At 43.4% G+C, this 27,818-nt stretch overlaps 2 protein-coding genes across 2 annotated transcripts in view; both read left to right on the plus strand.

Annotated features, from left to right (window-relative positions):
- tbc1d19 (TBC1 domain family, member 19) overlaps positions 1-3,871 on the plus strand; it is a 43,607-nt gene extending 39,736 nt beyond the window's left edge. The window contains exons 20-21 of the mRNA XM_079490458.1: positions 187-257; positions 3,229-3,871. Of these exons, the coding sequence (XP_079346584.1) occupies positions 187-257; positions 3,229-3,303 (146 nt within the window). The 3' untranslated portion in view covers positions 3,304-3,871. The remainder of the gene's footprint in view (positions 1-186; positions 258-3,228) is intronic.
- Positions 3,872-9,336: 5,465 nt separating this feature from the next.
- Positions 9,337-27,818, plus strand: part of stim2b (stromal interaction molecule 2b) — a 60,790-nt gene continuing 42,308 nt past the window's right edge. The window contains exon 1 of the mRNA XM_079491335.1: positions 9,337-10,613. Coding sequence (XP_079347461.1) covers positions 10,472-10,613 — 142 coding nt within the window. The 5' untranslated portion in view covers positions 9,337-10,471. The remainder of the gene's footprint in view (positions 10,614-27,818) is intronic.

Below are 27,818 nucleotides of genomic sequence, written 5' to 3' on the forward strand. Positions count from 1 at the left end.
ACACTCTGAGTTCAATCAAGAGGATTAAGCAGTCAGATTGGACTCCCAGAGGTCAAATATTTTATCAAATGGGCATCTGTGGCCCTAATGCATATAAAACTGTTCACCCCCGATCCATCTCTCTCCCCCCCCCCCCCCCCCTTACCACTCCTTTGCTGTCTCGCCCCCTCTTCCACCCCCCTCCAGTCCTAGCAGCTGCTGTGTTTGCCTTCCGCGCTGAGAATCTGATGGAGGTGACGTCTCTGGCCTCGGCCGAGGTGAGTTGCTTTTCGCGCCTGTGCGTGCACGCATGCGTGCACGCACGGTCCATGTGTGTCCATGTGTGTATACGTAGATGCGATGGACTGCGCTTTCACTCCTATACTCTGCTCCCATGTTCGCCGTCGCAGCACCAGAGGGCTGGAAATAGCCCATGATTACCAGACGGTGCCTGTAACCCGGTCTTCTGCATGCATGCACGCATCTTAAAAAAAGAGAGAAAAAATAAAAGAAATGCTGGCTGGACACTCTAGAATGCTCGGCCCCTTGCTTATGTACAGTTTGTACACCCACCCACCACCTTACCCCGTACCCTCCAACCACCAACACCCCACCCCGTCTACACTCCCAATCACCGCCACCTCCTCCAAAGGCCCCTGCTCCAGCTGAAATAGTACACGCCGGGGTGATTTTATATACAAAGCCCAGCATGTGTCTGTATTTAGCTTTTTTTAGACGAAGCACCCGAAGCGGTTGATGTCACTGACGATACAAAGCGTCACTCACTGGGCTGAGTCATGTCAGTCAAAAAAGAAAGTCGGGAAGGTGTCATGTGAGTAAGGCAAAAGGTGCGACTCAGGTGGTCTTTACACGAGAACGGAAAACGGCAAAATAAAGTATCTTTTGCTGGGGTCCCTTTAGACGACAGGCAAAATGGTGAATCTGCAAAACGTATGACATCATGGCTCACGTTGGCTCACAACACATATGTTTATTACATTCATTGGAGAGCCATATATGATATAATGGAGTTCCTCAGTGAACAAGCCTCCCTCCTCGCCTACAAAGCGCCGCTCATCAGCGATGGCCATGGTGAATGTAAAACCATGATGTATATAAAATGGCGGCGGCAGCAGCGTTTATGTAGCCTCCCTCATTTCAGTGGAAGTTGCTCAGTGGCGTTTTGAAGCACCCGGAAGACTTCCGGAAGTATAATTATAACTCAATGGCTCGAGCGAGCGGAGGTTTAGCCTAGCCTAGCCCCGGACCTCAATTTTGAGGTCCGGGCTTTTCACGTGACGTCATGAACGTCCGTCCACTTCCATTAAGTGCTGCAATTCCACATTTCGCCAGTAGGTAGTGGCATCTTCAACGTTGGATAGCCTTACTGGGGGCTTGGAGCTACCTGGTTATTCTTCTTGTACGTGGGTGACTGGTCTATTTGGCAGCCCGTTACCGCCACCTAGCGACATTATAGCGTTTTCATAAAGTGTGCGTTCTCGTGTAAAGGGTCAATAAAAAATTAAGAACGCCAACGGGCTTTGCCGTTTCATCTGGAGACCGTCGCTGTCTGAAAGAGGCCTAATAGATTTGACTGAAACGCGGGTGGGTGGACATATTCAACGTCCCACACTGTCATTCCATGAGGGGTTATTACAGGGAGTACGTCATTGACGCGCATCGTGACATGTCATGTCATGTCGTGTACACAGCACTAGTTCTCAACGTCGGGTCCAGGACTCCCGGGGCCCACCAGTGGGTCCAAAAAAATGCCCTTACCGGTTTGTGGGCGGCTGTGGCTCAGGAGGTAGAGCAGGTTGTCCAATGATCCCTGGGTCGGCGGTTCGAATCCCGGCTCCTCCTGTCCACATGTCGAAGTGTCCTTGGGCAAGACACTGAACCTCACATTGCCTCCAATGAGATGGTCGGTGTGAGCTTGCCACCATTGGTGTGTGAATGTGGGAAGTGAGGACACTGGCGTAGACTGTTCACCGCTTCACCTCGCAATGTATGAATGCTTTGAGCACTTGGAAAAGCACTATAAAAATGCAATTCATTATAAAAATGCAATTCATTATTTGTAACTCTGAGAGACTCGATACAAATCGAACCAAATGGAAACGTGACGGTCCATTTAGGTTAATTTGTACACAAATCACATCAAATGGGGATCTGTGGCCTAATTAATGCACATCAACCTGTGGGTCCTTGAAATGTAAACGGTTGAGAATCACTGGCGTACAGTTCAGTGTATATTGTCGCTGTGACAATGTCGGGTGGAAACTTTGTGTTTCCAAAACCGTTAGTTTTCAGGAAATGGAGTAAAGAGCCAGTGCAGTTATACTTTAATCACAAGCTCTTGTCTTGTTAGTACTTTTCATTGATTAGATATTTATAAAACCTACAAACGGACCATTTTCACTTTCACGTTTAAAATCTTCCAAATTGTAAACTCACAGCGTGTCTATTTTCAGTACTTTTGCGAGACACTCGCATACAAAGAAGTCGGACATTAATTTACAAAAAGAAAAGAAATATATGGAGATACATGGTTTCCGCCTGACAGTCAGGAACCATCATACAGTATACTACGTATTTCACCAGTTCCCATACTACAGTATACTATTTCACCAGTTCCCATACTACAGTATTCTATTTCACCAGTTCCCATACTACAGTATGATGTGGCCATCATACTGGAAAAGGTAAGCCTTGTGATGATAACTCGCCCTCCGTTCTCTCCTCCCTCCACACTGTCCTCCTCCTTCCCGCTAGCCTCCTGTGTGAGTGGGTGGACAAGGAGGGGGTTGGGGGGGGTCGGTTAATCCAGGGTGTGACGCACAGGGCGTCAAGCTGACCTGATGGTCTAACATGCTGGCCGGAACTATTTGCTTGCTCATTTAGCACCTGGCCCTGTGGAGAAGCTATTATAGCACACTTGCTCCTTACCTTATTTTTAGAGCCCCGGGGCCCAGCGTTGAAATATTAGACCCTCTCTCTAAACATGATAGGGCCCCTAAATTTAATCTCTTGTCAATCCCCAAGAGGCCATGGTGGGGAACGGCATATTCCAACGTGCGTTGTCGTTTTGCAGAGGATCCTGTCACTGTGGTTAATTTTTCAAATGCTGAATTTATGATTCGTTATCCCTTATGCTGCAGCTACATAGCTGCTGCATAAGGGATGTGCATGAAGCATTGACTGCAAAGCGGTGTCTGATTTGCATTTCGTTTGATGACCTCATCACAGGCTGTCCTCGCCGACCTTTCAACTCTGAAGGTCATGCCTCTCATCCAGATCTTCCTTTTTGCCACCGACATCTGAGGAGCGCCGCATGGCGTGGTGGTGCGTCTGTATGCATGATGCACCACCTGGGTGATAACGAGATGCCAGGCGGCCGTGCTGTTGCCGTGCCGACGCCATTGATCACCCGTCAGGAGTTGCTGACTTATTGTGTATGGAACGCCGACTAACTGCAACAAAGCAAATCTTTGGCACGTATGCACATTCATCCCAGACCAATCAATTAGTATTGATTGGTCTAAAATTGGTATTAAAAAGGCATACCACCCCCCCTCTCCCACCTCAGAATGCATGCTCCATAACTACTCATTACACTGTTTCATGTTATTAGATTATACTGTAAATATAGTAAGTATATAATAAGTATTTAAACTAACCTCCTTGCTGAAGAAAGAACATATGTATGCCAATGCTCATTATTAACAGATGTTTTGCAGGAAGCAGTAATTGTACTGCATTAACAGCATGTGAGAAAAAAGTGCCATCAACTTTGTTAAGTGTAACTGCAACTAATATTACTATTGCTTATAAATTATTACTGAGAAGATTGGAAGCTCCCACAGCAGCTACAAATTGACATGTCACTCATTCCCAGTATTGTATGTTCTTTTACAACAAATGTATAATTAAAATTCTTTGATTAATGCAATCACTTTTTGTTCAATCTGTTCTTGTTATGTGTAATTGTTATATGAATAAATCACCTATACAGTATGTCCTCGGATTTGTGCTGCAGCCATCCTCAATCCTGCTGAAGCGACCGTTTTGATTATGCATACTTCTTCATTGAATATCATACCTATTATGTGATATAGTGTAAATATTTGGGCAGGGTGTCTTCCATTCTGGCAGCTCACCAAAGGTGTTGAGCTTGTGCAGGCAGAATGGATAATTGTTTAGGTAGCAGCACTGGCCGGAGAACATGATAGCCTGCCCCTTCGGCCATCTTCCTAGCATCCACTCTTATATTGCTCCCTTGCCATTGGTTCACTTGCCTGCCATCCTCTCTGCCAGGCCGGTATCAAATTATGCTGCTCATCTTTTTCAAATACCCCCCTCCTCTCCCTCCCTTGCTGGTCCCTGTCACATATGCCACCTGTTGACTAGGGCACCCACAGCACGCTCTTATCACACCTCCTTTGGCCCCACTGAGGACCACTTCTGTTGTGGCTATAATTCATAGCCAGCTTTGTTGAATGACCCTGCCCAAAAATAACAGATTTTAAACGGTAAATATTTTTTCGTTTGGAAAGATCTATAATTTCTGCGAGTGACACGATCGTGTGACGATTCGATGGTGTTAGCATTATGTTATGCTTTAGCTATTGAAAAATAGCAGATCTACAAGCTCATAGCGCGCCACCGAGTGGCGCGCCACGAGCTTGTAGGTCTGCTATTTTTGAAAAATCAAAGAACCACTGACATAGAAACATAGCTTTTTCAGAAAACTGTCAGGATGTAGAAGACATTTTTAGAATCTCAGGTCAAAATGGGTTAATCCAGAGGGATTTACAATAGGCATCTAAATTAAACCTTTAATTTAACCTTTGCATGTCAAAGCTAGGGCAGGTATGATGATGCATCATTTGGGCAATGGGCATTATCACTTGGATGGATGGACGGATGAACACAAGTGTACAACGGTAGATAATATTTTTGATGTGGTGTGGTGAGTCATGTGGTGCTAAATTAATCTGGGTCCTCCAGGTGTCTATAATTTTCTACATTGATTGATTGATTTAAATATTTATTAACAGTTTGCAGAATTACAGTACATTTCAAGCACAAACTCAATACAAAGACTGTTAACTGTGAGTGGACGACCCAATTAAGCATTACACTTGTTTACAAGAGGGTCCACCTTGTTCAATTCATCAAAACATTTAGAGACGTACAAATAGACACTTCTATATAGTCAAAGAACAGAACACCAAATCTCTTCCCTGACAATAACGAATATACAAGCTCACAAAGGTTGCATCCTCAGTCTGAGGCTAAAAACGTGCGGTTCTCCGAAACTAGTCTGAGGCTGGCAGTGCACTGAAAGTAGTAGTTGCCTGTTTACCTCAGCCAGCCTTCAGTTTGGACAGTAACACATGGGCCTTTTCACTATAGTTACTGTATTTGTTACTTGTGTCTCCCTTATACATCCATGGAAGCAATTTATGAATTGTAACATCCTTCCAGATGGTGGATCTCGGATGTGTTTCTGGGTCATGGCCCTTGGACATGGCTGGAGAATGGAGTAGAGAGAATGTGAAAAATTGTTTTCTTGTTTATTTCCCATGCTCTCATGACATTGAATTTTGAATGACAATTTAGGCATTTAGCAGACGCTCTTAATCCAGAGCGATTTACAATAAGCAAGAACAAAAAAGCATGGCAATACATCACATACATCACATACATGTATATTTACTTTATTATCAATGTTGAAGATTTGATTGTACCGTGGAGCTAGCTATCAAATGTAGTAGACGGATCATGAGTTGTTGTGTTGGATGAATGTTGTATGTAAATGTATGTATTATGGAAGAAATGTTGTAATGATGATATGTTTAAGACCCCAGGAAGAATAGCTGCTGTGACTAGTAAGCTAATGGGGGATCTAATAAATAAATCGAATACATAAAAAGTAGTAACACTGGCATTATAAGCTCATTTATAATGCATTATAATGTGCTTATAAGGCGTTTTAACACTCGGTATACATGTTTGTAATCATGTATAACAACTTATAACCACGTTTATAACATAAGTGCTGGTCATAATGCATTATTATGCTCAGTGGAACAGCACATTATAACTATTATAACTTAGGTGAAAACATGAAACATGCGTAAACTAAGAACGTAACAGTGGAATATCAATATAATGAAAACTATACATATTTGACCCATTACAAATCAGGGACGAATAGTTTTCATAATCCTCATGGGGGCCCGTGCCGCCCCGCCCCCCGCAGCGAGGAAAACAGACGTGTTAAGGTGTCAGAATTGGATGGTTAGAGCGGCGCGATTACATACAAAGTCAATGCAAGACGAGAATTGCGCTAACGGGCACGACCTGATGCGGCACAAACGGGACGAACCGAGGCGAATATATATTCAGGTCCAATTCCTCATGGGGGCCCTGGCCCCCCGGCCCCCACAGACTCTACGTCACTGTTACAAATAATTTGTGCAGTTATATATAACTGTCTGTCAGCTTTCATTTGATGAAATTCGAGCCCCTATGCGAATGGATAGGCCTACAACCGTTTTTAAATGGTTTCATTTCGTTTTTTGCATGTAGTTTACAGAGCCTTTTCTCAAGTGCTTTGTCATTAACTTTTAACGAATATTGTTTTAAAACAAGTATAGACCTATCAGGTCCCCCAAGATTTCAAACTGGCCAAAGTAACCCCCTTGCACAAGAAAGGGAGTAAATTAGACCCCGGCAACTACCGCCCTATTTCTATTCTTAGTTCCATCTCGAAAGTGATGGAAAAAATAGTCTATGAACAGGTTGAAAAGTATCTTGCCACTAATAAATTATTGTACGAGTTCCAATCTGGCTTCAGAACATCCCACTCCACTGACACATGCCTTCTCTATTTGAGCGACCACATCAAACAAGAGGTGGACGCTGGCAAATACTGCGGCATGGTCATGCTGGACCTCCAAAAGGCTTTTGACACCGTGAACCACTCCATACTGGTTAACAAGCTAAAAGCAATTGGTTTCGATAGCACATCAGTGAGCTGGATGCAATCCTACCTGGAGGGGAGAGAACAGATGGTGGAAGTGAACGGAACACTGTCCCCCCCCCTCCAGGTGAGCTGCGGCGTTCCACAAGGAAGCATACTAGGGCCTCTACTGTTCCTAATATATGTAAACGACATGACTTCAGCTTGTGACTGCAACTTGTTCCTGTTCGCAGATGACTCAGCACTGCTGGTCTCGGACAGGGACAAACTGCAGGTTGAAAATGCCCTCAGCTCTGAACTCGGTAGAATCTGCACCTGGCTCGCTGATAACAAACTATCTTTACACCTGGGAAAAACTGAATCCATTCTCTTTGGCTCTATTAGTAATCTCAGCAAGGCAAATGGCTTCTTGGTTAGAGTGGGTGACAATGTTATCACACGTAAAGATGAAATTACCTACCTAGGTTCCATCCTGGAGGCTAATCTTTCCGGTGATAAAATGGCCACCAACGTAATCAAAAAAGTCAACCATAGAACAAGATTCCTCTACAGGATCTCCTCACTGGTCAACAAAAACACCTTGAAGACCTTAACAGGAGCCCTTGTACAGGGTTTCTTTGACTATGCATGCACCTCCTGGTACCACAGCACCTCAAAGGCCCTTAAAACCAGGCTCCAGACTTCCCAAAACAAACTGGTCAGGCTCCTACTTGACCTAGCCCCCCGAACCCACCTCACCCCTGCCCACTTCGACAGGCTGGAATGGCTTAGGGTCGACGTCAGAGTACAGCATCTTGCAATGGGTCTGGTCCACAAGATTCGATACACCACCAAGATACCCATGTACCTGTCTAGATACTTCCTTAATGTTAACGAAGTCCACACCCACAACACCAGAGGGAGTGCAACGAACCATGTACAACCCAGATTCGGCACAAACAAGGGACTAAATTCTTTTCGCTCCTATGCCACCAAAATGTGGAACGCCCTACCAACTGTCATTAAGACATGCGAATCCCTTGACTCCTTCAAAACCGCTCTCAAAGGGCACCTACGGATGGCTGCAATTCGAAACTGGCCCCCGTAAAATCTGAATCCCCCCCACCGCCCCCCCTTTTTCCCCTCACTGTTTCTTTTCCCTTTTTACCTCCTTTATGAATTCCTGTTCTGTCTATAGAAGTGTCTATTTGTACGTCTCTAAATGTTTTGATGATTTGAACATGGTGGACCCTATTGGAAACAAGTGTAATGCTTAATTGGGTCGTCCACTCACTGTTAACAGCCTTTGTATTGAGTTTGTGCTTGAAATGTACTGTAATTCTTCAAACTGTTAATAAATTCTTCAATCAATCAATCAATCAATCAATCAATCACCTATAGTTGTAGTCGATAGCTTATTATGACTATTATTTTGAGCAGTATAGTAATATTTATCATTATTATTCGTCCAGCATGTGGATTATCACATTTTAATGATGACGACGATTGATGAGAAGTAAACAGCTTCCCGCGCACCACAGGACCTTTAAAAGAGACATACCGGTAAGTGTTGTGTGGAACAGCCAATCACAGTGTGCCATGTTGGGACGCTCTGGCCAATAGACACTCGCCTCTCCCACACAGGAGGAAAACTTAGAGAGAGAGAGAGAGAGAGATACTGGAAGGGACGGAGGGAGGGAGATGGAGAGAGAGTGGGAGGGAGGGAACAGGGAAGGAGAGAACAATGGACCGGCGAGCATCCGCGTCACCGTGACGAGGAAAACACCCCCGAAGTTTGTGAGGAGAGAGAATTCCTCTTCGTTGTGGATGCATGGCATGCACTTCACGAGGAAACCCGAGGGCAGGCCTAGGCTCCCCTCCCTCAGTCCCCCGGCTGCCCCGCCGCCACAGGAGCACCACAGCCTGCTCCATCGTGCCAGATGCTGCCACACAACAAGCGCCACCACCGCATCGTGCCACATGAAATTGCGAATATCTTCCGTATTGATCCATTTGTAGAACCCCCCCCCCCCCCCCCCCACAGACACACACACCACATCGTGGTTGCTCTTGCACGGCGGGAGCCGGGAGGGGTGGGTGGCACCGTCCGTCACGTACGTTGATTTTAACATCACCCTGATGATGATAAATTATTTGCATATTGCACTTCCGCTCCGAGGCTTCCCCTTTTTAATAAAAAAAAAGCCGATCTACAAGCTCTCACAGCGCGCCAGCGGAGGCAACAGGTCAGGCAGTGAGCTTGTAGATCGGGTGGGGGGGACGACACACACCGTCATACGACGATGCATAAACCCCATGCTTTCTGCATCAGCCGGCTTCTCTCTCTCTCTCTCTCTCTCAGCAAGCAACACACAGTAACAGTTGATCTTGATGACACACGGGGGAGAGAGAGCAATCAGAGGATCATATATCACCACCGCCGTCGGCGACACTTATAAACTTCATTTTGTAAAAGTAGGTGAAATCAATGTCGTCGTGCGCCGCCGCTACTGTTGTCGTCGCCTGAGTGACCGATCCGTCTGTCTGTCTGTGTGGATCGAGCCGCGTCGGGGTTTACAGGAGGGTCGAGGCAGCAGCAGGACTATATTCTACTTTACCAGCAGAAGGAAAGGACAACGACAACATGATTAGTCTAGTCTAGGCTATGCGATGGGATTTGCTACTTTGGTTTGAAGCTGCAAGAGGCGGACCTCTCTCTCCAGGCGTGATGTTTGCATACTGTACGTGGAAGTACACACTGACTGTTCTGTCCTAAACAACATAAGGATTTAATACGACTCGTGCTATTGCGGGGGAAGAGCCGGATTTCCACGATATCAACATTGGGGATCTTTTTTTTCTTTCTTTTTTTGCCATTAGCGTCGCTATCCGGCCAGGGTTGAGGGTTTCTTACACCTTCATTACAAGTTCACTTTATAGGACTAGTATCGATTTAACAGAGGACACTAGGCTTCCTTTAATTCTATAAAATCTGCTCTCACAGGAGGCATGGAAGGGGGGATCGCTTGACGTTACGTAGTTAAGTCACGTATATAAAGGCTCTATGAGGGTACAGAGGCTGTATGAGTTTTTGGTTTTTTAAATTAATTTGGCTTTTTGGAGCAACGTTACACGTCACAATTAAATTGCAGCTCTTCAAAGCACTTTATATGAGTCCCGTTCATGTTAGCTCTCTATGCTGTAGTAATAACAATGACGGCGGCTATTTGGTTTGCTAGGCGGTATGTTGGCTGAGACGCGAGGCTATCACACAAAGTATTCTACTGCAGGAATTAAAGTTGTTTGCATTTGAAACTGCCTCCTAGTTGTGACACGACACATTCTGTTAATTGTGCACAAAAGGCAGTTTTGGTGACTGCGTATTGTTTGGCATCCAGCACTCATCATTTTCTTTCCTTCTGGGATTGCATTTTTTTTCCTTTCTTTCATTCTTTCTTTTTGCTCTGTTTCCCCCCCAACATTTTTCCCCCCCACGGATACGAATTCTCAGTTTTCTTCAACATGACTTACGTCCACAAGGTAGTGAATATATTGCTACGTGGACTCGTCATCTATGCGGTACTGGGGTTGGCGGTGGAGTGCAATACATTCTACTCGAATGATCTGCCGAGACACTCGACTGATACAAATGTAGCCACTAAAGGTAAGCACTTTGACGTTGGACATGGACACAATATGATGATGATGCAATGTACCGGTGCTCGAAGAATGCCGTGGAATTTAGGGGGTGCACAGTGATGAGATAACAGGCGGGAGGTGGCCGGAGGGGTGGTGGAGAGGGGTTCGTGCTTTTTTCGTAGACAGTCACCTTTCCCCCCTGGTACATTGCTGAGGAATGCCGGTGGCATGCCCGGAATGCACGATGCTCTCCCCCCCGATAGGACATGAATATATATGTTCTCCACGTCACGTCCTCCTGATGCTAAGGCAACATGTGGATGATGTGGCCAGTTGTGGCCAATGCTGAGTAGGCTGGTGATGTACAGAAGGCACATGCACATAATAATAATACACACTGTTGGTTGGGTAGGTAGCAGTTCCTCCTCGCCATGGGCTTAATAAATCAAAGCGCCGTCTGGGCCTATTTATTAACTGGCCTGTGTGTGTGATCATATTTCATTATGGGAATATCAGAGTAATCAGACAATGCTTGATATCTTCTCTCAGTAAACGACTTGTATTCTGGGATTTCTGCCACACTGGCTGCCCAACTATATACTAATAAGTGCAAGGCTAGCAGTGATGTGCGTTTAAGTATGTGTTAAGGTCACTTATCAATCAAAGCTGGCTTAGAAACCTAATATTGTGATGGTGGCCAGTGGTGTATGACATTCACTTGCAGTCTGCCTGATTGATTCAAATTCAATATGCCTCATTTGTACTTGGTCGTGCACAATTTACAATTTACAATTTAGGCATTTAGCAGACGCTCTTAATCCAGAGCGACTTACAATAAGCAAGAACAAAAAGCATGGGAATACATCACATATGTAAAAAGCATTTATCGCGAAACATGCGTAAGCTAAGAACGTGACTAGAACATATCTATATAATGACACTATACATATAAACTATAACTAGAACATATCTATATAATGACACTATACATATAAACTACACATATGCTATACTATGCTGTACATATATACTATGAAGTGCTATGACTACTATACACTATATACTATGAAGTGCTATGACTACATACAGTGCACTTATTGTGCTGTCTACATGACATGCTATAAGTCTGTTTCAAATGCTATATAAGTCTAAGAAGTGCTGTCTAAGGGGGGTAGGGTAAGTGCTATGGGCCATGATGGAGTCTGAAAAGGTGGGTTTTCAGACTACGGCGGAAGATCGGGAGTGATGCTGCAGTTCTGATTGCAACGGGAAGTGCATTCCACAGTTTTGGGGCCAGAAGGGAGAAGAGTTTGGGACGTGTGGAGCGTTGTCCCGGCGTTTTTAGTGAGGGTACTTCCAGCTTCCCTGCGTTGGCTGATCTGAGTGCGCGGGAGGGTTTGTAGGGTTCAATCATGCTGGCAAGATATGGGGGAGCCATACCTTTGGTTGCTTTAAATGCCAACATCAGAGTTTTGTATTCTGTGCGGGCAGCGACCGGGAGCCAGTGCAGGGAGCGGAGCAGGGGGGAGACATGTGAGAATTTTGGCTGGTTGAAGACCAAGCGAGCTGCGGCATTTTGGATCAGTTGGAGAGGCTTCAGTGCACATGCCGGTAAGCCAGTAAGGAGAGAGTTACAATAGTCAAGTTTTGACAGGACTGCACCATGTCACACATCTAAAATAGCACATCTGCAAGCTCACAATGCATCGTGATGCAACACGTTGTGACTGAGCTTGTAGATCTGCTATGTAGGCTATAAATTAAGTCTGGAGCGGCTCAGCTGTGTTGGACAGACTTCTATTTGTGTAAAGAAAAATCCTTCAAACCCCCCGCTTGGTCTCAATGTCAACTTTTTCACTGCAAGTGCTTGAGGTCAAAAGCACAACTGTGACAGGCCTGGACAAGGGCAGGACTGCAGGGGCAGCAATATTGAAGTCATCCTATGGTTATAAATGGTAGGAAGAAAGGAAGAATTCCATGAATTATTAATGAAACAACCAGATGGCATAGAGGGAATAAGCTAAGGAGGTGGCAGAGCCACCGGTCTTGCAATCGTAAGGTCCCCAGTTTGACCACAGCTCCTCAATAGTGTCGAATCCCAATTTCCAGCGGTATTGATATTGTTCATTGCTCACTGATCCTTCTAGTTAGGATGGGCTGAATGCTGAGGGGACAAATTCCAGATGCCATTATCAGAAAGCTTTTTGAATATGATGTATTCAGAATGAGTACATCATATTTGAAATAGCACCTTTTGATTGACATGAGGAGATAAAAACATAATTGTCCAGATACATTGTATTGACGACGTTGATAATTGTTCAGAATTTGATTTGTGCATGTGGTGCAATATAGGCTATTTTGCGACTCTATTGTGACTATTAGGCCTGCCATGCTGTATCAACTAGCCCAGGGGTGCCCACACTTTTTCACTTGAGAGCTACTTTCAAAATGACCAGCTCGGCAAGATCTACCCACCAAATCAATTATTATACCATTGCTGAAAATAGTTTAAATATGTACCTGAGGGGGCTTCGGAATAGTAGAGTTCGTGTTACATTCTGTACAGTATATAAAGACAAATGCACTTGGAATGGGAAATAGAGGGGGATAAATGTTTTTTTTTGTTAATCGTTTTTTTCCTTCAATATATTTAAATGAAATACTCTTTAGGGGCATGTCATGTGATCTACCTGCACAGCCTTTGTGATCTACTGGTAGATCGCGATCTACCTTTTGGGCACCCCTGAACTAGCCTATAGCATTGACATTGCATATTAGTTCCTGTGTCCTCAAAGAACAAACTGTGCTTCATATTATGTCTCCATTGGGATGCATGTGTTTCCGATCATACTGTACATTCTGGTTGGATTAGCTGTAGCTTATCATTTTGTGGTGTGTTGTGTCAGTGTGTTGGGGGGGGGGGCATCATTTTGTGGTGTGTTGTGTCAATGTGTTGGGGGGGCCCACCAATGACTCATGACCAAGGCCCCCCACCCTCCTAAATCTGACCCTGATGATATAGTGCAGTGGTTCTCAACCAGTGGTCCGGGGACCACCAGTGGTTCGTGGGGCATTCCAGATGGTCCCCAGCTAAATGATGGAGAGTTGGTAACCAAAATGGTACCACTACCTATTAGATCTTTATCTCTTGAGAGTGTAAATTGAAACCTAAAATCATTTGGTTTAAGTTTATGCTCTCAAGAGTTAAATTATTGTTAAACGTATGCATTTCTTAATTTGCAAGAAGTCTACACAATTGGACAATGTAGAATAATTATTTTGATCAACGTTTGCGTCTGTTATCTCTCCCATATTTCTCAGAAAGAATCCTCTTATTCAGAGCTAATAGCCCCTGCACAACTAACTTACTATGTCTAACACGTGCCCTTGGGTATGTCAGGACAACTTCCAATGTACAATTTAAATCTAAGACAAATAAGGGTGCTAAGTAAATATTTATTTTTCTTTATGCAAATTTGGCTGCCTTTTGCTCTTATGACTGTATAGATAGAATGTTGTCATTGTATGACAATTATATTGTCAGAACCTTTTTTATTTTACAGCAGAAGCTATATGCACCATCACAGTGCTTGCAAATGCAATCTTGTACCTTTTGATGTACATCCAAAACCTCCATCCCTGTTACTATTACAGAAAGTAACATAAAGATTTATCTTTATAAACCTTTATGTTTCCCTGTCTGTCCTAGCAGCAACAGCAGTAAGTGTGAAACACGGGATAGGTAGGTACTAGGTAAGAGTAGAGAGATAAGAATGAGATTAAATAAATACAAATATCTGAGTTTAGTGAGTTATATTATGTATTTTATCAGTTAAATATACAATACATTAATGAATAAATATATACACAATGAATCTACTATCGCCAATGAATATCTTAATTACAGACTATCAACTGTGAATGTAGTAAGTGGTGCAACTCCGTGTGAGGGTCCCCGGGGCGGGAGGGTTCCAGACCCACAGGAACGCACCCAGGGTGCCGGCCCGATTCCGGCGAGCCGCCCCGCGTCCGAAACGGTTGAGAAATGACAGAGTTACCGGGTGGGGGTCCCTCTACTGTACCCTCTACTGTACTGTACTGTCACTGTACTGTACTGGCACACCCAAAATCACCATATATACAGTTAATATGTGCGTGTGTTTGTGTGTGTGTCAGGTTGCGCACAGGTGGTGAAAAACAACCTTGCTGTTTTCGTGCTCAGACGCACCCACCCAGCCACCCACACACCCACCCACACACATAGTCACTTAAGGAAGTGGTTGCACCACTTAATAAAAAGTACAGTCAGTGTCAACACGCCTTCAAAGAGTATATTAACAGCATACTGTATAATGAGTAAACAATGAATGTATGACTATGGAACTATGCATGCATGACACATTCACATTTGACCAGGGATTTAAAGGCAGAAGTATGCTTGCCCACACGCGGGCTTAGAAGAGCAAAGTTTTGCCAGAGGTTTTACCCCCCAATAGTCATTGAAGTATATCAGGTGATAACCCACACAGAGCAGTGAGCTAATACACTGTCGGTGGACATGACCGAATAACCCATTTCCCAGCAGGCTCTCTGGAAAGGTCACCTGCCTTTGTGTGTGTGTGTGTGTGTGTGTGTGTGTGTGTGTGTGTGGTGTGTGTGTGTGTGTGTGTGTGTGTGTGTGTGTGTGTGTGTGTGTGTGTGTGTGTGTGTGTGTGTGTGTGTGTGTGTGTGTGTGTGTGTGTGTGTGTGTGTGTGTGTGTGTGTGTGTGCGCGCGTGTGAGCGTGTGCGTGCGTGCATGCATGCATGCGTGCGAGCCAGAAAGTTTGTTACTCATGGTCCGTGGAGCTTCTTGCTGCAGATTACATAACTACACTGTTTTATATGAAAAACACAGCTAAACCAACTTAAACCAAATGAGTCATGACTCATTTGGTTTAAGTTGGTTTAGCTGTGTGGTCAAGAGGGTGCTACAGACAAGAGTAATGGACTTGGGGAAATTCACACAAATAGAAGATGGATCTTTCAGGCTTGATCTGTGGTATCGTATCGGTCCGCCCCACTTGTTGTGGAACGTTTATAGACCTGGTTTTGTGTGGGTGCTAAATGCACCCGTCTTACCTACACAGTACACATTGCATAATATATCAGACCGAGGAAGATTTTGAATGCAGGAGAAATTATAAATGTATGGATGAAAATAACCATACTTTGAATTGGTGACACATGTAAACTCACAAATGAATGATGTTCAGTTTTGACAATCAGCTGAGCAGCATGATGGAATGCAAAATCCAGTCGGGCAACCTGAACGCAAACTCCACTTGCCAGAACATTTTAATTACTTGACTGTCGGGCAGCCGTTAGTGTCAACCCTGTAAATCTGCAAGGCACTTGCACACAAGGGAGTGAAAGTTGCTGTAGCAGTCACTTTCTTTTATTCAAAGGGTAAGCAGGGACATTGTATGCAATTTTTACAGAGATGGTACAACCTCTTGTTTTTATATTTTCTTGTAGCAGTCACTTGAGAGACAATGTTAGTCTCGCGGCGTTATCAGACTGTTGCCTCTCGCAATTTCCAAATGCTTCTATCATACAGTCTGGAGCAACGGAAGTTCTATCATGAGTAAAATATAAAGTTTCGTCTTTACAGTCGAGCAAAAGTGTCCTAATACGAATAGAAATAATAATCAAAAAATATATTTTTATATTTTAAATTTCATATTTCAGGAGGTGTAGTTCCAGACTCGATATAGCATTCGGAGATTGTGGAATAGTCTGGCTACGCAAGACTATTACTTCCTCCTGTTTTAATGGTTACCATATATTTTAGCTCGTTTGGCATTTTAACAAACGCAATCCATCCCCTCTGGCCATAACGATGATCACATCACACAGTTGTGTCCCCTGAGGGCTGGATCCTATCTCCTGTTTCTGTATCATGAGGTAGCTTGATGTACAAGTACACCCACTGACTGGACAGTGGACATGATGCTATAGTACTGTATGTTGCAGGGATTTACCCCCAATCTAACCACTGATGCTGAGTGCCAAGCAGGGAGGCATTGGGTCCCATTTTTATAGTCTTTGGTATGACCCGGCAGGGGATCAAATCCCAATCTCAGGGCGGACACTCTAACCACAAGGTCACTGAGCTGGTCAAGGCAATACAGTACCTCTTGAACCCAAACTTAAATTATTATGTGCCGGAATGGGTCGTAAATTACTGGATACATCTAATCGGGATGATGTAATGAGATTAAATAGGTAAATAATCACCCCGGATTGCATTCAGAAAAAAATGTAATTAGATTATAGTTACATTTTCTAGGAAGTTTGTCGTCGTCATTGGCAGTTTTCGAGCCTGACCCCTGAGAGGTCAGCTGGACAGTCTTTTCTCAACCTTGTCCATGTCCTCAACTTCTGAACCCCTTCCCCTGCTGCCCCCATCTGCTACTGTAGATTTGAAAGACAATGGTTATTTGGGCCCAGGGGGGTGGGCTCACCGGAGCAGGTGTGTTTACTGTTCACCACAATCACAGATCATTGATTATTATAAACAATGCTATTAACACGTGAAAAGAGCATCTGACAAATGTAAAACAGCACTGTAAAAGGCCACCGTAGATCACATGTCACAATCAATGGGTCCTGTTACCCTCGCAATTCTATAACAAGAATGTCTGCCAAATCATTAGTCTAGTGAAGTTTAGACATTAGTATAGCCAGTCAGCACGCTGGTGGTTTGTGATATTCTTTGTTGCCGCAGCTAGCAAATTAAAAGATTCATTCCCCTCAAAGCCACCCTAAAAGATATGCATTTTAATCCAAACAAACATGTTCTGCCATCACTGTATGCAAAGTGCATATTAATCGCAGCACACGGTATATCCGTTTTTTTGCATTTATATAATCTGCCTTCTGCCCTCACTATTATGCAACTCTAGTTGGCAACCCTGCAGGCTGCAGCCTATTCATGAATTACCGGTTACCGATAAGTTTGCTACGTGGACATTTATGTCATCATTATCATTAGTTATTGTAGAACTACACATTGAATGTGTTCTAATGGTTGACATCTTCCATTAGATGCATAGTTTGTTGTCTCCCACCTGGCCTGTTTTCCTTCTTTATACTGTAGTGTGACAAAAATGTCTTATGGCATTAACAGTCACTCTGTCATTAACTTGATTGTGCTAAAGGCTTATAGGCCTGAAAAGGCCTCTTCTGACGATTGGAGATAAGCTAGTGTTGCAGCTCAGCAGTGGTGTAAACACTTGCTTCTCCCCAAAGTGTTTGTTGTGTTCTGTGTTTTTGACACAACGTGGCATTTTTTTTATTTGCATATTTTTTGTTTTAATGTTTCTGCCTTATTGGCCATGGTCCACTTGAAAAACGGATGGAAAACTCAAAGTGTTTTTTACCCTACTTAAATACAGGATAAATAAGATACAGGATAAATAAGAAAGAAATTAAATAAAGACAAGTGGTTAAGTGCTGCTGGGAGCACAACGATTTATGTTCTGAGATACTTCCTGTGCTCTTGGCCTCTGTTCTGTCAACCAAACCCGCATACACACAAGACAAGAAACAAGCCAGGCTGTTTTTCACAGGCTTTTGGGCTTCAGAGTGAGTTTTGGGTTCTCTCTGGGGCCCGAGTGATTGTGTGAGTGTGGACCAAATGTCTTGGTTGTGTGTTGTCCAATTTAACGATTCAACAAACAAACGTGTTCCCACTAAGAGTAGGACAGGCTGTTCCGAAGGGATCTTCTGGTGTAATAAAACAAAACCTAATCAAAACACTGAACTGGTGCGGTGTTATGCCAAAGCACTTCAATCTGAATCAAAACTCCACTGCCAGAGAGAAATGAACCCATCATTTCAACTCTAAAAGGCTGTTCACTACAGGCACTATAATAGAAGTGCACGGTAATTGATTTCAATGAAATCATATTTTCATTGGGGGGAGGGGGGGGGGGGGGGTGATATTACTTGATTATAAGAAAAAAATCGATTATAGATTTGTTTGTTTCACATTGATTTGTTGATAAATGGGAAAAAAAAGTTGTGCTTCTCAATTAAAGCCTCACAATGTAACTTTTCTTAATGAATACAATGTAATTTTGTCCAATCTCTATGATACGAGTACGTACAGTTGGAGGCCATCGATATTGTCCTTTTCTTTTTGCTGAGGTTTGCGTGGTTTTGTCTCCATGCTTTTCTATGGAGACATTTAGATCATGTCACGTCTCACCTAGACACACCATTTTGACCTGGCTGATTAATTGAAAGAATTCAATTAATCCAATGAGCAAGCAGCACAGCACAGCTCTATTAGCTCAATGGTAAAAAAAAACAAAAAACAAAACAGGTTCAAATCCGGGGCAGAAGAGGAAAGTTACATAGTGCTGCTTTAACTAATGAATGGAATTAATCACTAAGAAAATGATCAATAGCAGTCCTACAAAATAGATCAAGCACTACAACTTGAACTGGTCCTCATTATTAGTTGTGGTGTGGACTCTGCCATCATCTTTTTTTAAACAATATATTTACATTTATAGTTATCATGCTTATTGTGTAAAAGCATCCACAGACAATTGCACCTCATTTGATTACTAAATTAATTAAGCAAATGTGGGTGCAAAGTCAAACCTGCCTGGCGTGCACCAACATCTCTTATTCTGTCTCTAAGTCTTGATAGATTGTATGCGCATGCATAAAGTTAATGGCAAACCAAGTGGAAAGTGAGTGGCAAAGTGAATTTAAGGTTGTTTAATCAGATAGAACTTTTCTGTTTGGATGTATGGGCTGTCAAGGGCAGAAAGTAGTTTTTTGCCACTCGGTAGGCATTCCCGCATAACTTCTGGGTATGATGATGATGCCACGAGCATACCCACTATTGTGACCTTTTCTTCTTCTGGGCAGCCTACTGATCATTCCTTTTAGTATGATGAAGATCTGCCCATTAAAACACAGACAGCAGCCGCATTTCATTAAAGGCAAATACTGTAGCTGTGCCCATGGCTCTGCAAATGGCTAGCCGTGTGTGTGTGTGTGTGTGTGTGTGTGTGTGTGTGTGTGTGTGTGTGTGTGTGTGTGTGTGTGTGTGTGTGTGCGCACGCACGTGTGTGCGCGTGCGCCCGGCTGATATAGTTTACTGTTATTAAAGTGGAGCTATCTAACCTTTAGTCGAGTATGTTTCTGTATTTCTGTTCCTCTAGTCTTCTAGTGTTCCTTGTTCCTAGTTTTAGTCAGTGTTTTACTTTTCTGTTGTGTTCATCCTTTATTTTGTAGTATTTAGTGTCCTGGTTTCCTCTGTAGTTACTGTGACCTGTCTTGTCTCACCTGTAATTATTAGTTTTCCACACCTGTGTCCTGTTAGTCTCCTAGCCAGTCCCTTTGTTGATTATCAGTTGAATTCACCTGTGTCCTTGTGTAATTATACCCCCCTAATCCCAGTGATTCCTTGCTATTACATTGTGATGGGGACTGCCCATAAATCTGACCTCCCGTTAATTCTGACCTACATACGTGGCTGGTTAAGACTGAGGTTAGGGTTATGGTTTGGGAAAGTGTTAGTAATTGGTCGGACTAACGGGAGGTCGGAACAATGTTACCGATACGGTATGTTGCATGTCTCATGTCTTGACATTAGTTTTTTAGTTATTCATTGTTATTCGTTTTTGAAACACTTTGTACCGACCTTCTCTGCCTCTGCCTCATCCTGCATTTGGGTCCTACATTATATCCTGACTCGAACCGTGACAGAAAGTTACATCTTTACAGTTACAGCTTTAACCATGAGTTCCTGACCCATATTCAATTAAATTCATTCAAGCATTCTCTTCGTTTTTGGATTCCTTATTCACCGTGAAGGAATGCGAACAATCAAAAATTCTCCATGAATTCAAGACTTCCCTGGTGAATATTGTGATCGAGGGGGGAAAAAAATAATTTTGGGGGTGTGAAGTGTCCTTTAAACGTCTAGAATAAGAGGTTGGTGTTGTGTCCTCACCTGCTTGTTCAGCTTGCCTGGTCTCTGGTAGACAGCTGCTGCACATCTCAAACAGGGGGCTCTGGGGCTGTGATCCATCCTAATGGGGCCCATCCGAATGCACAACAACAGTGCTGGAGCCCGCCGGGGTATTTATAAAGCCACTGGTATTTTCCGGTACGGTCCTCGTCCTCAATGTCGGAACCTTTGGTCGGTGGAATCCGAGATAAAGCAGGCTGACGCCGCCGCCGCCGTTGACCTGCTGGTGACATGGATGTGGGCTTAAGTTGGGATGTTCAATATACCGGTAACCAGGTTTCAACAGGCCAGAGACAAGACACAACCTTTTAGCAAGGCTCACCTGAAAAACAATATAGGGCTTTATTTAATGTCTTAACATAAACCCTAAGCCAACATCCCTATACTGGGCAGTGGGCATGTCATATGAGGCAAACATTTCACCAAAAAAGGTGAACATTCATTGAAAATGGCAGATTTATAAGGGATTTGGTGTAGAGGGGAAAAAAGGAGTGTAGGGTTAGTGTAGTGTAGTACAATAGACCCCTAGGAGACCCTGGGCAGTATTATGCGTGTCTTAAGTACCAGGTCTTATTACTTAACTTAAGACCTGGGGGCGTGGTCAATGCTGTTTGGCCACTCAGAATAGCCAAATGGCATTGATCACGCCTCCAGGTCTTAAGTTAAGTAATAAGACCTGGTACTTACAACACGCATAATACTGCCCTCTGTGACCAAAATATAGGGTTCAAGCGTGGTTACCCCCCCCCCGGCACTCCTTTGCATTTGAATGCCTGACCTGCTCAAACGTAAACAGTCCGGACAGTGAGGACAAAGGAGGTGTTACAAAGTCTTCATGGGGGCTCGAACCCCGGCCCGCAGCTCCCACAGAGATGACGTCACTGGTGGTTACCATTAACCTGCTCGCGTGTCAAGCATGGGATTGGATAAACATGCAGGCTGTCTGAGGCATAAAAGCATAATCACTGACCCAATTCATAAATGTACACTATAGGTCGCGTGCTTTGTGTATCAAAAATAGTGTTACTTCAGCATTCTTCTTGTTATCTCTTAAGCACACCCAAACATATTCCAAATCAACTGTAAGTTGGTTTTAGCAATAATGACTTAATATTGAATATTAAGTCAATATACAGTGTGTATGCGGTAGACGGGCGATGAGTTGTTTTCGTCCACGGACGCAAGAAGAGGGAATAATAACCTTCCAAACACTGGATTTTGGCTCATTTTGAGCAAAAAAAAACGTTGGATCCGTATGTAGGCTGTCTAACATGTGAGTAAAAGCAAAATTACTTGATTAAATTAAATTAAAGAAAGACAAGGTCCCTCGTTTTGGCACAGGCGGATCGTGGAGAGAAGAACAAGGTCCCGCGTTCTTGGCATTAATACGGTTAATGACTCATCACTCATGCAGAAAGCACCTCAGTAGGAGTCGGAGTAATTGAGGCCACCTCTACCGGTTTTCCTGTTGTCAATTTTAAATCCACACTCTCTTGGAACTTTTGCTTTACCAGCCCAGTGGCCGCTGGCCCGAGTGTCCACTGTCCACCCTGAAACTGGGTTCAACCCTCAGCCAAATACTAAAATCGGTACCCTTTACCAATGCTCTCGCTGCTTGGCACTGGCTATCAATTGTTGGATTGGGGGAATATATAGGTCTGTGACATAGAAGGATAATGTCATTATGTTCTGGGGTTTCACTTGTACATCACGCTGCCTCAAAGTGCCTCATGCTACAGAAACAGGAGGTCAGGCTCCTAACTCATGGACCACATGGCCCCCTGAACCGTTGGTACCCAAGGCTACTTATATGATTTAGTAGTTTACAGTGTTAATCCTTTTCTCAGAAACACTACAGGCTATTGTCACTATATCAGCTTTTGATTTTTTCCCCCCACCCTTTTAATAATGGAAGAGAGCTTTGAAGGAGACTGCAAACACTACGGGCAGTATTATGCGTGTCTTAAGTACCAGGTCTTATTACTTAACTTAAGACCTGGAGGCGTGATCAATGCCATTTGGCTATTCTGAGTGGCCAAACAGCATTGACCACGCCTCCAGGTCTTAAGTTAAGTAATAAGACCTGGTACTTAAGACACGCATAATACTGCCCGTACATGTTTATGACAAATGTGTGTGTCAATGGAGCCAGTTTGCTCCCTCTCTCCGCCACCTATCACTGTGCACATTTTCTTACACTTAAGACCTATTTGGTAAATGGGACTGCATTTATAGCGCTTTTATCCAAAGCGCTGTACATTACAATGTACTTCACATTCACCCATTCACACACCGACGGTGGAGGAAACCATGCAAGTGCTCATCGGGAGCAGTTACTGGTTCAGTGTCTTGCTCAAGGACACTTTTCCAGGAGGAGCCGGGAATCGAACCTGGAACCTTCGGATTCTAACTCCAAGACCTACCTCCTGAGCCACTGCCACCCATTTTATACTTAAATTACAAAAATAGCCCATTGACTAGCTCCCATTTGGGTCCTTTGGTAGGAACTTATATTCATAAAATGTTTTGAAATATATATTTAAAATAATCTAATGACTTGCCCAAAATAGAGCAGGTTGAAAGGGGTGGTTTGAGTGATCAAGGTCAATATCATTTGACCTATAAAGAGAGGATTCTGGAGAGATTCTTGATCCCATTACTGTATCACATTCACAGTAAACACGATTGTCTAACAACGTTACACACTGACAGCATTTGCGACACAAAATGTTATTTGAGTCTGACCAGAGAGACCAGAGAGAGAGATTGAAGCTTGAACAAAGGCTGCCGCCAGCCAATTTGTTTTGGTGTGCGTCTGTGCGACAACACAACACAGGAACTCATTGACTTGTCATTTGGGTGTCATAATGTCCTTGACATTAGAAAATGCAACCGACTCGCTCTACATTTGCACTTTGCAGACACCAACCATTCTCAGCATTTGCACTTGAGCAGGCACACGTTTAGGGGTGGGACGATTCTCTCACCTCCCAATTCGATACGATATTGATACCTAGGGTGCCGATTAGATTTATATGGCGATTCTTAAATGTATTATTAGTTACTTTCTTTTATTATACTGGAACATTTTAAACCAATTCTAAACGATATAGACCTTGAAAAGTTCAATCATACACTTCAATGCAGCCAGATAACATCAGTCAGTCTTTCTGACATGAAACAATAACTAAATAAATAAACCGATTCTGAACCTTGCGATTAGATTTTAATATCGTGGCATTCAAAATCGTGATTTATCCATGAATCGATTTATTGGTTTTACCCACCCCTACACATGTTGACGGGATAGACTGGAACTCACCTATGCTTTTTAGGGCATAGGCAGCTCCCGGCAGGATCCGCCGGGAGAAACTAGGCACAGCTGCTAGCTAATTAATTAGACATGAGACTAATTAATTAGAGCGACAGAGAGAGAAAGGAGTGTGCGTGTGTGCGTGAATTTAACAAAGGTGCAGACGATCAGAAATCAGCAGAGAATGAGCGACGTTTGCGCTACTGTATGCCGAATTGAAGTGGACATCAGTGGAAATGCAGAGTTCTATGGTGTATGTTTGAAGTAGGATTTAAAGATAGATATTGGATGTAAGACAGTAGCAGTCCCCTCTGATTTCAGGGACTTTCCGTTGGCATGAGGCACGTGATGTGGTGGTCTGTGAGGGGGGGAGGGGGGGGGGGACCTGCAGTGTGGATTTCTTTGGTATGCTCTCATCTCTCATCTCTCCACCTCAGTTCACGTTGCCAGTCCATGCTCATCACCACACTCGATTAATAGCGAACAACCAAAGGCATAGTGTGCAGGGATGAATCCAAGCATGGGCGAGGAAGGAAGCAGGCCATTTTTATGGCTCATTCACGGGGGGTGCGAGACGAGACATGGCCAAAGCATTTCCAGGGGTCCCGGGCCAAAAATGTTGAGAACCCCTGCTTTAATGCACAGCGGCCAAGGAGACACTTTTCCCAGGCCTCTCTGAGGCATTGTGGGTAAGATAGGCTTTGGTGAGCTCATTGCTAATCCACCTCAGTGCTGCTAACGAGGGTGTGTGTCCGGACAAACAGGTGCGTTCTCAAGAGATACTTTAGCCTAGCCTTCATCTCTGTCCAAAATGGACTCGGTTCATATTACATTATACTGAAGGACCTGGTAACGGCAAAATGAATGACCTCTATTTTGTTATCTATCGTTCTATTTCAAAGAAATACAGAGGTGAAAGGTAGTACATTCACTGTAGGCCTATATGTGAAGGTGTTGGTCAAAAAGTCACTTGGTCCATGTATGCTTCATCAACACCCATTATATGAATTCAGTGATTCTAACTACAGGTAGGCCTATAAAGCAGTCCTTGGAACTATTTGTCGCCTGATGGCAAGCGTTACTTCCGCATTCTTGTTGTGAGCACACCAAAACGAATTCAGAATTAAGTTCAAGTTGGTTTTTGCCAAAAAATGATTGAACACTGAATATAATACTGAACTATTCAATACAATAAATCTATATTCTTTGTTTACATGGTCCACCATTGCTGTAAAATAATCGGAGTGAACGGAGGTGATGCAACTCTTTCTATCTCAATGGCTTTTGTGGAGTGTCAAGGTTGATGCATGTTGATGTTTTCAGGTTGTTGTCAGATGCAGCTTTAAAGATCAAGGCGTCTATGTCTTGTATGTCCTTGGCATACCATCACGAGATATTGTGTCGAGATATTCTTGTCAAGTTGGCAAACTGGTTAGCTCTCAGTTTGCGTTTAGATGAAACAAACGAATGTTCAATCACGTTGTGACATCCAATACACTGCAGTAGCTATTAGAGTGATGCTTTGTTTAAGTTAGATACTTAAAATAAAATGGGGGTGGGTGATCGAGCTCCATGATTTGCATATTCTTTCTTATTCAGGCTTGCCATGTTTGTTTGGACAAACTGCTTGTAACTGTATTTGTGTTTTTTTAGAAATCTCATCAGTTGAATTATGTCAAACAGGAAGTTATGCTGATTAACAGTGTAAATATAAACCTGATTTCTATCTATCAATTTAGGCATTTAGCAGACGCTCTTAATCCAGAGCGATTTACATTAAGCAAGAACAAAAAAGCATGACAATACATCACATACATAAAACGTAGTTATCATGAGTCATACGTAAGCTAAGAACGTGACAGTGGAATATCAATATAATGGAACTATGCATGTATACTATACTTTATAGTGCTATGTCTACATAAACATGCTATAAGTCTACATAAAATGCTATCTAAGTCTACATAAAAATGTCGGTGCTAGGGGCCGAGGGCGAGTGCTACGGGCCATGATGGAGTCTGAAGAGGTGGGTTTTCAGACTACGGCGGAAGGTTAGGAGTGAGGCTGCAGTTCTGATTCTAATGGGAAGTGCATTCCATAGTTTTGGAGCCAGAAGGGAGAAGAGTTTGGAACGTGTGGAACGTTGTCCCGGCGTTTTTAGGTACTTCCAGCTTCCCTGCGTCGGCTGATCTGAGTGCGTGGGAGGGTTTGTAGGGTTTGATCATACTTGCAAGATATGTTGGAGCCATACCTTTGGTTGCTTTGAATGCCAGCATCAGAGTTTTGTATTCTGTGCGGGCAGCGACCGGGAGCCAATGGAGGGAGCGGAGAAGGGGGGAGACATGTGAGAATTTTGGCTGGTTGAAGATCAAGCGAGCTGCGGCATTTTGGATTATTTGGAGAGGCTTAAGTGCGCATGCCGGTAGGCCAGTAAGGAGGGAGTTACAATAGTCAAGTTTTGACAAGACTGTCTGGATTAGGAGCTGGGCTGACTCCTGTGTGAGGAATGGTCTAATTCGTACATCATCTTGACGTAACCTCTATTTGCTCAGACACTATGACGTAAAATTGTCTATTCATTGTCAATGGGAATTTAATGTTTGTGTAAGACGAAAATCTACACTAATAGCTGAATATATAGGCCTAAAAAACCACTGGATTTGTTGAATCTGTTGGTATCCCTGGCATGTGCTATTGACTGAACATGACAGAATCTGCTTTCTTGACAATTGTTTTGTGGAAGGATGTTGTTAAAACTTGACCTTAAGATAATGATGTTCTGACTGAGATTCTGGATAGTGTAGAATCATGATGCCATTCCACCCAGACCTACTATTTATTGTTTGCAGGAGAGCTGTGGTCTTACGATGACACAATCTCTCCTCCCTTATCTTTGTATATTTGACCATGAGTCTAGTTACTTCTCCCATGAGCTTATGTATATTAAACTTCTATATTCGACTCGGTTTGCCTCAACATCCTGATCAACGAGAATAACTCTTAGGTTCTTAAATGTCATTTCAGATTGTTTGAGTTGGCTGCTTCCTCACTCACATGTAATCTAGGCCCTGTCAGGCCACAGCATTGAGCTCTGATTATGCACAGAGGGTTCTGAAGGCCTGGACGTGTGTGATACACACACACAGCATGATGTATATTTATCATGCTGTGCAGCTGTGCGTCTCAGTAGAACAAGCCATTGTCGTGCAGTGTGGTACAAAAACGATCTGCGCCCGTTTGTGATGCTTCAAAAGGCCACCGTCCTTAGTTACAGATTGTGGTTTTAACCCATTTTGAGCGGGAACCCCTTTTGGTGTTAGCATTGTTATGCTTTAGCTATTGGAAAATAGCAGATCTACAAGCTCATAGCGCGCCACCGAGTGGCGCGCTACAAGCTTGTAGATCTGCTATTTTTTTTAAATCGAAGAACGACTGACATAGAAACATAGCTTTTTCAGAAAACTGTCAGGATGTAGAAGACATTTTTAGAATCTGATCTCAGGTCAAAATGGGTTAAACTGATAATTATGCTTGCCATATGGACCCAGCTGCTTGCTTGGTTTTGAACCCGGACGCTCGTGATGAGGTCAGAGTATACAGTGTAATAATAAACGTTATTTATAGAGCACTTATCTAAACAAAGTTACAAAGTGCTTTACATAAAAAAAAGAAAGAACAGAACAAATGCCTGACATGCAGTATGAAATATAAGTATCAAGAGAAGCAAACTTTCAACATCTAAATATGGAAAGGCGCTTTGACAAAAGCAAGTAACACGAGATCCACACGCAAATAACATCCACTGTCCTTATCGCAGTGTCGTTTTTGGCAGCAAATTTCGATTTTAGTTTTAGTCATAGTCTCTTGAATAGTTTTCACT

This window comes from Electrona antarctica, assembly GCF_951216825.1.
Source record: "Electrona antarctica genome assembly, chromosome: 21".
NCBI lineage: Eukaryota > Metazoa > Chordata > Actinopteri > Myctophiformes > Myctophidae > Electrona > Electrona antarctica.